This window comes from Nerophis lumbriciformis, linkage group LG14, assembly GCF_033978685.3.
Source record: "Nerophis lumbriciformis linkage group LG14, RoL_Nlum_v2.1, whole genome shotgun sequence".
NCBI classification, from domain to species: domain Eukaryota; kingdom Metazoa; phylum Chordata; class Actinopteri; order Syngnathiformes; family Syngnathidae; genus Nerophis; species Nerophis lumbriciformis.
In genome coordinates, this window is record NC_084561.2 from 17908538 (window position 1) to 17923723 (window position 15186).

The 15186-nt window shown below is 39.9% G+C and overlaps 1 protein-coding gene across 1 annotated transcript in view; it reads right to left on the reverse strand.

The window, feature by feature from the left end:
* Positions 1 to 15186, reverse strand: part of LOC133616562 (low-density lipoprotein receptor-related protein 8-like) — a 66502-nt gene that overhangs the window by 45609 nt on the left and 5707 nt on the right. The window contains exons 3-6 of the mRNA XM_061975981.1: positions 12016 to 12396; positions 5435 to 5554; positions 3284 to 3409; positions 258 to 426 (exon numbers count right to left, since the gene is read on the reverse strand). Coding sequence (XP_061831965.1) covers positions 258 to 426; positions 3284 to 3409; positions 5435 to 5554; positions 12016 to 12396 — 796 coding nt within the window. The remainder of the gene's footprint in view (positions 1 to 257; positions 427 to 3283; positions 3410 to 5434; positions 5555 to 12015; positions 12397 to 15186) is intronic.

The following is a 15186-nucleotide window of genomic DNA, read 5'->3' on the forward strand; positions in this document are numbered from 1 at the left end:
TACCAGGGGGCATAAAGCCCCCGGACAACATAGCTCCTAGGATCATTGGGACACGCAAACTCCTCTACCACGTTAAGGTGGCAGCTCAGAGAGGAGGATTTCCGATAACATAACAGGAAAAATGATGTTGCTCAATATAATATTATTCATATGGCGCTGGGATACCCATGATTCAATCCTTTCAAACCTCCTCTTGGACCACCAATTTTTGACCTCAGGACTTGTCAAATCCTAGTTATGGCCCTGCTCTGGGTTACCTATAAATGGATGTTCCTTGGCAGGCCAGGTACAGTGTGTTGTTGGAAGCCAAGGCTGCAACAGGTCCAGGTCCTGCTACATGCGCTGCCAGTGTTCTGTGTGCTGCACCGCTGAGACCAATCTGAACAAGTCCTTCAGGTGTGGAGACGAGGAGCTGGGCTTCCACCCCTGGGGGGACACACATTAATGAGATGAAACCTCACAAGCATAGTGGCTACTACAGTGGGCATCAATTTAAAAGCTCTTAACGACAAAGTTGTACATTGGCCACTACGTTGAACGCCGTCACGTCATGCCATATATTGCCAGAGCTGTTGTGAGTGTACCCAAAAACACCCAAGATAGCCGACAGATGTGCAAAAGTGCGGTGCAGGAGACGGATAGGTAGTCATTCCTTCCGTTCTAGGAGACACTTGCAGGTATAAAAAATGGGGGATATCAAGCAGGTATGTGAGCACCCTTTAAGAAAAAAAAAGAGGAAAATTGAAGTGCACGAAGTGCTGCCACGCAAACCCCAAAATACATTTTTGAAAATCAAGACTACATTTCCTGCAATTGGGTGCATTTCTACACTATATTTTAGATTTATTCTCATCTACCAGCATTTTTTGGCGGTCTTTTTGATACTTACCGGTACATGTCCCATTAAGGTACTACATATTTTTTTGTTTTTTTAGGAGATAATTTACTAACATTTTTATCATTGGAAATGTAATGTAAAATTCTACAACATGCATGCAAAGAAATCAGTTTCTCATTTGGCAACTCTATTCTGTAGCCACGCCCCCTTAGGTAATGTACTTTCGATGTTGTGACCTCCGTTTACATCCGTCACGGCAAAAATCGAACTTCTCGCTGTCTACTAATAAATACTCTAGAACAGTGGTTCTTAACCTTGTTGGAGGTACCGAACCCCACCAGTTTCATATGCGCATTCACCGAACCCTTCTTTAGTGAAAAATAAAATGTTGGGTTTTTTTTTTCAAATTCAAGACAAAGTTATATGTTTTTGGTAACACTTTAGTATGGGGAACATATTCTAAGTAACAAAGACTTATTTTAGAATTTTTTGGACACTAAGGGGAACCATATTCTAAGTAACAAAGACTTAATTTAGAGTTTTTTGGACACTAGGGTAAAATATTCTAAGTAACAAAGACTTAATTTAGAGTTATTAGGTTAGGGTTAGGGTTAGAACCAGAGTTTGAGGGTTAGGGCTATAATAAGGCCATGCCGAATAAGGCATTAATAAGTACTTAATAATGACTAGTTAAGAGCCAATATGTTACTAATTTGCATGTTAATAAGCAACTAATTAATGGTGAATATGTTCCACATACCAAAGTGTTACCATGTTTTTTTTACTGGTGCACAAAATGAACCGCGCATGAACATCACCTTGTTCAAAGAACAAAACCAACACAGTGCACAAACTCACAACAAATTACACACCTGCAAATCAGTCTGACTTCTGCTGTTGTCGTATCCGTAATACGCCGATAGGGAGAACTTTTTATTTACACGATGAGTCGGGTGTGTCTTGACCTCCGCCGAACCCCTGAGCCCGACTCACCGAACCCCTAGGGTTCGATCGAACCCAGGTTAAGAACCACTGCTCGAGAACTACAACTGGCTCGGAACTAACAGTCTTCGGATTGTAATCATCCAAATATGATTAGCGGCAAAAGTCAACGTTGTGGCGTGATCAATTTTCTTTTCTTTAAAAGAGTCCATTTGTATTTGCGCAGCTCTCATGAGTTGGGGACTGCGGAATGATGCTTTCACAGGCCCCAACAGAATGATGCTTCCATAGGCCCCAACTCAAGAACTCTACAGAGCTGAGCAAATACATATGGACTCTTAAAGACAATAAAATGTATCACGCCATTACATGGCGAAATGTCGCATCTAGCTCACCATACAACAGTGCAGCCAAAATATAATTTTTTTTAATTATATACCACCCCAGCATGTCCACATTAAATAAACGCAACAAACTGGTCTCATCATGCCGGCACAGAAGCGAGGCACTACTGTGTAACAATGGCCACACCTCCATATAATGTACCCTATATATACTGTATGTAACAACCACAGACGCTTCAATGAACTACTCTGAAGAGCAGGGAAACATACGAAACAGGCTTGAAGAGATGAAATAGCCTCTGGGTTTTTTCCTGACCTAATGTGTGTGTGTGTGTGTGTGTGTGTGTGTGTGTGTGTGTGTGTATATATATATATATATATATATATATATATATATACATATATTGTTAACCGCTGCAGCTCCTTGTTAGGCGATAGCGTACGGCAAAGGGATGAAATCCCGTCTTAGGTGGAAACGCATGAATCAAGCTGTTTGAACAGGATCATCTGGTCATTGGCACACTGTATGCATATGTCACTCATTGTTTGTTCAGGCTTGTGACAAAGCCTTTAATGTTTATGGAGAACACTTAAATTGTGCAAAGTTCAAACTGGCTCCACCTTCAACCATCGTTAAGGTGGGTCTACTGTACGTGTGTGTGTGTGTGTGTGTGTGTGTGTATATATATATATATATATATATATATATATATATATGTGTGTGTATATATATATATATATATATATATATATATATATATATACATACACACACACACACACACACACACACACACGTACAGTAGACCCACCTTAACGATGGTTGAAGGTGGAGCCAGTTTGAACTTTGCACAATTTAAGTGTTCTCCATAAACATTAAAGGCTTTGTCACAAGCCTGAACAAACAATGAGTGACATATGCATACAGTGTGCCAATGACCAGATGATCCTGTTCAAACAGCTTGATTCATGCGTTTCCACCTAAGACGGGATTTCATCCCTTTGCCGTACGCTATCGCCTAACAAGGAGCTGCAGCGGTTAACAATATCCATACACAAGGCTGAAATTCGACTTGACACAAGAGATCTGTAATGATCTCATTACGATCAATAAGGAGGAAGGGCCTGCGTGCAGGTGGTTTCCCATAATGCAGCTCACCTTTGGCCTTGCACACTCTGCTTATTGGGGTCATCTGATAGCCGTCGAGGCACTCACAGGCGAGGCTGCCGTTGGTGTGAACGCACAGCTGGTCACAAACGTCCTTCTCCAGACACGTGTCCACTTCTAGGGGACAAAACGTGGGAGAAGAGAGAGACAGATATAGTTATGATGCACATCCACCTCCTCCAAAAAAATGTTTATGGAGTTAATGCATTGTCATCACGGGCATAATGCCGCATTCTAGTAAACGGGGACATTTACGACCAGGGTCTAAGTAGGGATGGTTGATATGGCCTAAAACCTACATCGCAATATATGTTGCAGCCTCCTGCGATAACGATATACATATCACCATACATTATTTGGCATATTAACAATATAACCATTTTAAAGCGGGTTACAAAGACTCCTAATTCAGCTCCTGACATATGCGTTAATATGTCGGTTTTTTTCCCCAAAAGTATTATTCATATACAGTACAGGCCAAAAGTTTGGACACACCTTCTCATTCAATGCGTTTTCTTTATTTTCATGACTATTTACATTGTAGATTGTCACTGAAGGCATCAAAACTATGAATGAACACATTTGGAGTTATGTACTTAACAAAAAAAGGTGAAATAACTGAAAACATGTTTTATATTCTAGTTTCTTCAAAATAGCCACCCTTTGCTCTGATTACTGCTTTGCACACTCTTGGCATTCTCTTGATGAGCTTCCAGAGGTAGTCTCCTGAAATGGTTTTCACTTCACAGATTTGCTTGAAGCTCATCGGGAGAATGCCAAGAGTGTGCAAAGCAGTAATCAGAGCAAAGGGTGGCTATTTTGAAGAAACTAGAATATAAAACATGTTTTCAGTTATTTCACATCTTTTTGTTAAGTACATAACTCCACATGTGTTCATTCATAGTTTTGATGCCTTCAGTGACAATCTACAATGTAAATAGTCATGAAAATAAAGAAAACACATTGAATGAGAAGGTGTGTCCAAACTTTTGGCCTGTAATGTACTTGCAAATTTACCGTTACAGTAGAAGGGATTCATGCGACCCCATTCGTGGGGGTATCTCGCATTTGGGGAAGATTAATAATTTTGCAATGCAGTCTGCTGAAAATGAAGGAAAGTGGCTCTCTACATTGCAATGACACTGTGGATAAACTTGGAATTGCCACAAAACAAGTTTTAAGGTATTTAACACTACTGCTATCTGGCGGTTAAAGTGGATAGTACACGCACCCAATTTGTCACGTTTCATGTGTCGGGTAAACCGCGACGAACGGGGCCATATGAATCCCCCTTCCTACTGTAATATCTTGGTACTTTCTGCTGTAACATGGTCCCATCTAGACTTCTGTTAAAATGTTGCTAAAATAATGCCCTGGTTTTTGTACCCATCCTTGGATATTGTACAGCCAAATATTGCACGGAATAAACTGGTCCGTTGGGCCGTGGAACCAAACAAGAAATCCTACACGTGTGTGACTGTGATTTAATTTCAAAAATCGAATACGACTGCAAAACAATCCACCGTGGGGCTAAAGAGAGTAGCAAGCATTTTGATAAAGAAGGCAAGAACCAAAAAAACCAACATGACCAGGATATGCTGGAAGTCCTTCGCCCGTCCCATTACGCTTCTTACCGTGTTCGCCGACTAAAGTCTTCAATACAAGTCCGAGCGATTTAATTTGTCATCTGTGTTTAATGTTTTCTGCATAGGATGAGCTGTATAGAAAATGGATGTTTTCTACATGTACACCATGCAGTCAGCTTATATTTAGGGTAGTCTTATGTTTGGTTCAGTGTGGTAATTAGTCAGTCAGGTATCCCAAGACTAAGGCTAAAATTGTCAAACGCTCGTCTTAATCCTTTGCCCTCGGTGTCTCAATTCTCTTTTAAGGTTCAGCTATGGAGTGTATAATTTATGTATTTTTTCCCCCCCATCACATTTGTCATATTAATTGTGGACGTCTATATTTTGAAAATAGTGGCGTAAAGTTGGGAACGTAAGTTGCCAATGGACCAGGCAGTTCAGTAAATCTGGCAGTGATAAAGAACTGCCATTCAGCCTATGACTTCCTTTACTAAAGCAATGTGAAGTGTTGAGTTTGAACAGTATCAACTAAGTAAAGTATGCGTTGACAACTCACCTTCACAGTGATTATTCCCAACAAGCCTCATGTGGTCAGGACATTCACAGTGAAAGCCCATCCTTGTGTCCACACAGCGATGAGAACAGCCTCCATTATTGACCAGACACTCGTTCTGCTCTGCAGGGACAAACATGACATCAGCAGCGGTTAGATTCCAGGAAGCACTTCCTGGCAGAAGCACAGATAAGAGCTGCTAAAAATAAAAAACATTTTACTTCTACACTACAGTTTTTTTTTTAACTTTTCTTTAATAAATGATGACCAACGTTAAATAACCGTGAGTATAAAAGGTTAATTTCTCTTACATTTCTCTTCTGATGCTTTTATTATTGTAAGGAAAAGCCCAAAAAGCTATTAAATAACAGAAATCATCAGGTTTTAATTACTTAAATGTAGAATAAAAGTATTAGAATCAGTTCTTAACAAGTAGTGCAGTTGAACAACACTTAACCACCATTCCTATGCAAGTGTCAAACTGCAAATTGCAGCATGACTGTAGCGCCCTCTGCTGGCTCTTTTACAAGCTTGTCTGCCTTAAATGCAGAGGCCCCTCTGGGAAGAGTGGGGTCCTGAGCAGCATTTTATTTTGAGGCCCACCAATTAAAAAAAAAAAAAAAGTCAAACTTTGGTAATCAAAATGTATTTTGAGGTGGCGACTTGTCCAGGGTGTACCCCGCCTTCCGCCCGATTGTAGCTGAGATAGGCTCCAGCGCCCCCCGCGACACCGAAGGGAATAAGCGGTAGAAAATGGATGGATGGATGGATGGATTGTTTTGTACTAAAATGAATACATTGGAAATTAATTGTTTAATAATAATTTTTTTGTGTGCAAAATAACAAATTCTACATAATTAAAGTAGAGTACCAATGATTGTCACACACACACTAGGTGTGGTGAAATGTGTCCTCTGCATTTGACCCATCCCCTTGTTCACCCCCTGTGAGGTGAGGGAAGCAGTGAGCAGCAGCAGTGGCCGCGCCCAGGAATAATTTTTGGTGATTTAACCCCCAATTCCAACCCTTGATGCTGAGCGCCAAGCAGGGAGGTAATGGGTCCCATTTTTATAGTCTTTGGTATGACTCGGCCGGGGTTTGAACTCACAACCTACCGATCTCAGGGCGGACACTCTAACCACTAGGCCACTGAGTAGGTCACCAGGCCACTCAGTAGGTCTACATACCGGTATCTTTTATTCCTAGTACAAATGTTTACAAGCCAAGTGGGCGCTAACGCCACAGTGGCTGTCTGGAGAAATTTGCCATTATATATTTATCAGTGAAAGGGCAGGAGGAGGCTAGGAATCCGTTTGCTGTTGTCATTTTACATGCGCTTATTTACGCTAAAACGGGCCCACCATCCCCACGGATTGCGGGGCCCTATGCACGGCACATAATCTGTGAATAGGGAGCGGCGGCCCTAGATACATGTGCCTGTAAATTGCTACATTTTCTTTAATACACTTATTACTATGTGAGTAATCACAAAAATATTGAATTAATCATGTACCAATGCAGATTAATCACGCTATTTATTTTGACACACGCTCCCTTACCTTAAACGCACTTAAAACGTGTATCCCCACCCCTTAACTGACTTTAGATAAAACCGTTACCAAGTTTTAAGCAAATACATGACGTGCATTCAAGTAAAGCATGTTTGTGTATGACATTCTGGCAATAAAATTGCATTTGTGTCAAAACATTTTTATTCTTTTAGGTTAATTTGAATTACGTAAGAAAGTAATTTACTGTGATTAATCGCGATTAATCCAAATTCCAAAGTGTGATCAATCGGATTTTTAAAAAAATGTATCACTTGACAGCACTATTACCGGTAATTACAAATATTTTTTTAAACACATGAATACATTTGAATATATATTTGAAAAGTTCATTTATTGTGGTTGTTGCAATTCAAAAAGTCAAACACTTATATTACAGTTTCACCCCACAGAGTGACATTATTATAGATTGCAGCTAATGTACAACATTTTCCAAGAAAAGTTGAATATTGTAAAGTACAAGTTCCGATCAGCAACTGCAAAAACATCTTAATTAAATGTGATAACAAATTAAAAGACATCATTTTATGGGTTGTACAAACAAAAAGCGGCCCCCAAATGCATGTCTTACGTTGGATAGATGCCTGGTACTCTCTGCAGTTGAGTACATACATTCTCCTTTAGTAGTTTGTGATGCACTGTTGTTGGATAATAGTTCAGAATGTCAACAAAAATGTAGTGTTGGGCATGCAGTGTCAGGCTTTTATTTAATTTTTTTCATGTGCAGTCATCCTTCGCCACATCGCGCTTTAAATATTGCAGCTTCACCCCGTCCCACATTTTACAGTTTTTTTGGTCCTAAATTTCCCCTATTTGTAGCTTAAAAATGGCTGAATCAACTAAAAATATCAATACTACTGTGGCCACAAGAGAAGACCAAACGAATTAAAGCGCGCTGTTCAGTATCGTGGCCACCGATTGGCTCAGCCTCAGGCAGCATTACTATGTTGGATTAAAATGGGGGTCAGCAACCCGCGGCTCTTTAGCATCGCCTTTGTGGCTCCACTGGCTTTTTCAAAAATGGAAAAAGGTGTGGGGAAAATATATGTGTTATTTTAGTAATGGGGCTTCACGGTGGCAGAGGGGTTAGTGCATCTGCCTCACAATACAAAGGTCCTGAATAGTCTTGGGTTCAATTCCGGGCTCGGGATCTTTCTGTGTGGAGTTTGCATGTTCTCCCCGTGACTGCGTAGGTTCCCTCCGGGTACTCCGGCTTCCTCCCACCTCCAAAGACATGCACCTGGGGATAAGTTGATTGGCAACACTAAATTGGCCCTAGTGTGTGAATGTTGTCTGTCTATCTGTGTTGGCCCTGCGATGAGGTAGCGACTTGTCCAGGGTGTACCCCGCCTTCCGCCCGATTGTAGCTGAGATAGGCTCCAGCGCCCCCCCGCGACCCCAAAGGGAATAAGCGGTAGAAAATGGATGGATGGATGGATTTTAGTAATGTTTCTGTAGGAGGACAAACATGACACAAACCTTCCTAATTGTTAGAAATCCCACTGTTAAATATGTTTGTGTTTATGATACACTGATGACAGTATTTGGCCAGCGTCGTTTTGTCCTACTAATTTTGGCGGTCCTTGAACTCACCGTAGTTGGTTTACGTGTACAACTTTCTCCGTCGCTGCCAGAGAAAGACGTGTTTTATGCCACTCCTTTGTCTAATTTTGTCCACCAAACGTTTTATGCTGTGCGCAAATGCACAAAGGTGAGCTTTGCTGATGTTATTGACTTGCGTGGAGTGCTAATAATGCATGCTAGCATGCTATTTAGGCTAGCTGTGTGTACATATTGCATCATTATACCTCATTTGCAAGTATATTTGAGTTCATTTAATTTCCTTTACTTATGCCTTCTGTGTATTTAATTTATATTTGCATGTCTCATGACACATTACCTGTATGTAATATTGGCTGCATTTCTGATTGTGTGTCATGTTGTTCCAGACCACAGCAAAGGTTACCATGTTGTTCCAAACCACAGCAAACGTTACCCAGCTTGCAAAGATTGTAATAAATCCATTAGAAGAAGACAGCCGGTCCTTTCCTTTAACTTGGGCACACACATCTATACCTTTAGCAGTTTTACGCCAGTAATTTCCAGGAGTTATCTCAGCCTCTGAGACACTAACTTAATGTGTTGCCTTCATTATAACACTTACATAAGGCTTGTAGCTTTTTGCAGCTCCAGACAATTTTTTTTTTGTATTTTTGGTCCAATATGGCTCTTTCAACATTTTGGGTTGCCAACCCCTGGATTAAAAGGTGACTAAAGGGTGTTATTTCATGTCCCGAGGGCTCTTATGTTGAAAAATGTATTTAGAATCGTGTAATAATTTTGGTAAAACTTTAGTATGGGGAACATATTCACCATGAATAAGTAGCTTATGAGCATGCAAATTAGTAACATATTGGCTCTTAATTAGTCATTATTAAGTACTTATTAATGCCTTATTCTGCATGGCCTTATTATACAACCAGTAAGCCATTAACTAAGTGTCTTCCCTCAATAAGCTCAGAATTATTGCTTTTTAGTAGAGATGTCTGATAATGGCTTTTTTGCCGATATCCCATATTCCGATATTGTCCAACTCTTAATTACCGATTCCAATACCAACCGATACCATACAGTCGTGGAATTAACACATTATTATGCCTAATTTTGTTGTGATGCCCCGCTGGATGCATTAAACAATGTAACAAGATTTTCCAAAATAAATCAACTCAAGTTATTGAAAAAAATGCCAACATGGCACTGCCATATTTATTATTGAAGTCACAAAGTGCATTTTTTTTTTTTTTAACATGCCTCAAAACAGCAGCTTGGAATTTGGGACATGCTCTCCCTGAGAGAGCATGAGGAGGTTGAGGTGGGGGGTGGTAGGAGGTAGCGGGGGGTGTATATTGTAGTGTCCTGGAAGAGTTAGTGCTGCAAGGGGTTCTGGGTATTTCTTCTGTTGTGTTTATGTTGTGTTACGGTGCGGATGTTCTCCCGAAATGTGTTTGTCATTCTTGTTTGGTGTGGGTTCACAGTGTGGCGCATATTTGTAACAGTGTTAAAGATGTTTATACGGCCACGCTCAGTGTGACCTGTATGGCTGTTGAACAATTGTGCCTTGCATTCACTTGTGTGTGTGAAAAGCCGTAGATATTATGTGATTGGTCCGGCACGCAAAGGCAGTGCCTTTAAGGTTTATTGGCACTCTGTACTTCTCCCTACGTCCGTGTACCACTCCGTACAACGGCTTTTAAAATGTCATAAATTTTACTTTTTGAAACCGATACCGATAACTTCTGATATTACATTTTAAAGCATTTATCGGCCGATAATATCGGCAGTCCGATATTATCGGACATCTCTACTTATTAGTAACCCTAACTCTAACCCCAACCATAACCATACCTGCCAACTTTTGAAATCAGAAAAACCTAGTAGCCAGGGTCCAGGGGCCGCAGGCCCCGGTATGTCCAGGACAAAGTCCTGGTGGGGGGTTCAGGCTTCGCCCCCCGACGCAAAATGATTATTAGCATTCAGACAGGTTAAAATGTTGCTAAAACCATTACTTTTCTATCAGTCACAGTGACTTTTCAAAACAAAAATATTACAGCAAAAATCATATGGGTTGATTGACATGTTTATTCTGTAAGCTAACTTCAATAGTTTGAAATTATTTTGACAGTTAATGCCAGTTATCCTGTCAACCTTTCACAAGACTTAAATTTGTTAATTGAAAGTATAAACAGTATAAACACTTTTTACAGTAAACAAATGGTAAAACAGTACTAAACAATTCCATTAAAAAAAAAATTGGTGTCATTATTAACTTTCTGTCCAAGCTTGTATAATCTACTGCCTTGTTCAATTGTATAAAATATTCTGTGCCTAAAATTCACATTTCTATCACAATTATCATACTGTAAACATGGTAAGCTAACTTCATTAAAATTAATAGTCCTGTCAATAGCATGGAATTACAATTCAAATGTAGTTTTTTTGTAAGCCTTTCAAAAGAATTCAAAATATGAAAAATTAATGAAAATTAATTTAAGCCATCAGACACTTGAAAAGTGGCACATCACATCTCTAATGTAATCATTTTAACTTTTCAACAGAAATAGCACTGCAAAAATATTAAGGACATACTTCTGTATTTTGGTAGTTATGCTGTCAACATTTAACAAGATTTCTTCAACTTGGACTTGAAAGCATAAATAGTATAAACACTTTTAACAGTATAACAGTACTAAACAATTCCAATAGATAACATTGGTGTCATTACCTTTTTGTGGCTAAAATCCGAAAAACGTTGAAAGTTTTCCACTCGTATCGCTAGCAACGGCATTAGACTTGTGTTCTTTTGTCCCAACGTGGTCTTTTACATCGCTAATTCCTCCGTGTCCGATCAAAAAATCTTGTCTGCACAAGGTGCAATTCGCGTAGTTTTCACCCTTTTTGGAACGGATAATTATTCCCGGATAGGCTTTTGAATATTCTTCACGGAATGACTGCAGTTTTCTTTTCGGTTTAAGACTCGTTTGCGATTTTTCTCCGGCTGATTCCATGATCGTTCGCTCGTTTGGAAACAATGGCAACAGGTGCCTCGTGCTTGGCAGCGGTGCTATAAATAGCCTCGCGCATTTAAAAAAAAAATTTTTTTTTAATTAATGAAAAAACGTATTTTTTATCACTGCAACCGTAACCCGGAATAGGTTGATGAAAACCGTACTAATTACGGGAAAACCGGAGTAGTTGGCAGGTATGCAGAACCCTTATATGTTCCCTAGTGTCCAAATAACTCTAAATTAAGTCTTTCTTACTTAGAATATGTTCCCCATACTAAAGTGTTACCATAATTGTTCAGGCTCTAGCTATAAAAATATTGATTTTTAATTAATAATGAACTATAATCAATAATAATCAATTAACGGCGATAAACGAGGGGCAACCGCCGTTAACTCTCAGTGACTTATTTGTGTGCAGTTTAAAAATAAGTAGTTGCATGTGATTTCCTACCACAGTCGGCCTCGTCGCTGCCGTCGGCGCAGTCGGCTTTGTTGTCGCACCTCCAGCTGTGGAGGACGCAATGGCCGTCACCGCACTCAAACTCCGACTCTGGACAGGAAGAAGCGCTCTGAGGATGTGGCGGCGCCGAAACACACAACTCCCGGCGCTCGTCCCGCCCGTCTTTGCAGTCCACTCGGCCGTCACACAGCGCGCTGGCCCGCAGGCAGCCGTCGGCCGGGCCGCAGGAGACGAAGCCAGCGGGGCAGGTCGGACAGGAATCCTCGTCGCTCCCGTCGCCGCAGTCGTTCACGCCGTTACACGCCCAGCGGGAAGGGATGCATCTTCTGCTGCCACGGCAGGAGAACTCGTCCTTCTTACACCACGGCTGACCTGAAGGAAGTCACACTTGAATACACTTTGGCCTAACAAAAACAAAGTCCAATTTTAACAAAAGCAGTGACCAGATTAACTTAACACACATTTGCATGACAAAGCAGAATTCACAAAGTTCAAAATCCATAAAATGTACAAAAAAAATGTTTATTCACACACTTTCATTTCCCAAATCAATGTTTATAGAGGATATACAATACAAGCAGTAAAAGAAGACAGCACCATCTGCTGAAGCACTATTTTGGTATAAGTTGGGGGTCGCGGATCTTGAGCGGCGCCCTGGTGGCTCCACGGAGCTTTTTCAAAAATGTATGAAAATGGGAAAAAAATGGGGTGAAAAATATATTTTTTGTTGTAATATGGTTTCTGTATAGGGATGTCCGATCGGCCGAGAAATGCTTTAAAATGTAATATCGGAAATTATCGGTATCGGTTTCAAAAAGTAAAATTTATAACTTTTTAAAACGCCGTAGGGAGAAGTACGGAGCGGCAATAAACCTTAAAGGCACTTCCTTTGCGCGCCAGCCCAGTCACATAATATCTACGGATTTTCACACACACAATTGAATGCAAGTCATACTTGGTCAACAGCCATACAGGTCACACTGAGGGTGGCCGTATAAACAACTTTAATACTGTTACAAATATGCGCCACACTGTGAACCCACACCAAACAAGAATGACAAACACATTTCGGGAGAACATCCGCACTGTAACACAACATAAACACAACAGAACAAATACCCAGAACCCCTTGCAGCACTAACTCTTCCGAGACACTACAATATACACCCCGGCTATCCCCCCCCCCTCCCCCCTCCCCCAACCTCCTCATGCTCTCAGGGAGAGCATGTCCCAAATTCCAAGCTGCTGTTTTGAGGCAAGTTAAAAAAAATAATGCACTTTGTGACTTCAATAATAAATATGGCAGTGCCATGTTGGCATTTTTTCCATAACTTGAGTTGATTTATTTTGGAAAACCTTGTCACATTGTTTAATGCATCCAGCGGGGCATCACAACAAAATTAGGCATAATAATGTGTTAATTCCACGACTGTATATATCGGTATCGGTAATTAAGAGTTGGACAATATCGGAATATCGGATATCGGCAAAAAAGCCATTATCGGACATCTCTATTTCTGTAGGAGGACAAACACGACACAAACCTTCCTAATTGTTAGAAAGCCCACAGTTTAATATGTTTGTGTTTATGCTTCACTGATGCCAGTATCTGGCGAGCGCCTTTTTGTCCTACTAATTTCAGCGGCCCTTGACTGTGACTCAGTTTGTTTACATGTACAACTTTCTCCGACGCTGCCACAGAAAAACATGTTTTATGTCACTCTTTTGTCTCATTTTGTCCACCAAACATTGTATACTGTGCGTGAATGCACAAAGGTGAGCTTTGTTGATATTATTGACTTGTTATGGAGTGCTAATCAGGCATATTTGGTCACTGCATTTTGCAAGTTAGTCGATGCGAACATGCTATTTAGGCTAGCTGTATGTACATATTGCATCATTATGCCTCGTTTGTGGGTATATTTGAGTTCATTTAATTTCCTTTACTTATGTTAATTTATATGTGCATGTGTCATGACACATTATCTTTTCGTAATATTGGCTGCATTTTTTGTAGATGTTAGTGTACCATGTTGTTCCAGACAACAGCAAACATTAGTCAGCTTGCATAGATTGTAAGAAATCCATTAGAAGAAGACAGCCTGCCGTTTCCTTTAACTTGGACACACACATCTGTACCATAGGCCATTCAAAGACACTCATTTCGAGGAGTTATCTTACCCTCTGAGAAGTTTTACTAATGTTTTCCAATGTTGTAAAAATGTGTAAAATATTACATTTCAACATTTCTGTCAACGAAGATTTGCGTCAGCCTGCGACACATACCTTATTTTTCGGAGTATAAGTCGCACCGGCCGAAAATGCATAATAAAGAAGGGAAAAAACATAAGTCGCACTGGAGTATAAGTCGCATTTTTGGGGGAAATTTATTTGATAAAACCCAACACCAAGAATAGACATTTGAAAGGCAATTTAAAATAAATAATGAATAGTGAACAACAGGCTGAATAAGTGTACGTTATATGAGGCATAAATAACCAACTGAGAACGTGCCTGGTATGTTAACGTAACATATTATGGTAAGAGTCATTCAAATAACTATACCATATAGAACATGCTATACGTTTACCAAACAATCTGTCACTCCTAATCGCTAAATCCCATGAAATCTTATACGTCTAGTCTCTTACGTGAATGAGCTAAATAATATTATTTGATATTTTACGGTAATGTGTTAATAATTTCACACATAAGTCGCTCCTGAGTATAAGTCGCACCCCCGGCCAAACTATGAAAAAAACTGCGACTTATAGTCCGAAAAATATGGTAGTCATTTTGATAGTAGGCTAATATAGCTAATTAGCCACTTACATCATGTGTTGTCTTCATTATAAGACTTGTATAAGTCTTTAAATGTTTTGCGGCTCCAGACAGATTACTTTTTTGTATTTTTGGTCTAATATGGCTCTTTCAACATTTTAGGTTGCCGACCCCTAGTATAAGTACTATTAAGGCTGCTGATATTGATAATTTTAGTAATCAACTAAACCTATTGATTAGTACAATTTGTTGAGAATTGGATAAAACACTTTATAGCCTATAATGTGTATTTCAGGGAAAATAGTTCACATCATAAAGAGTCAAAATTGCACTTTTAAAGGCCTACTGAAACCCACTACTACCGACCACGCAGTCTGATAG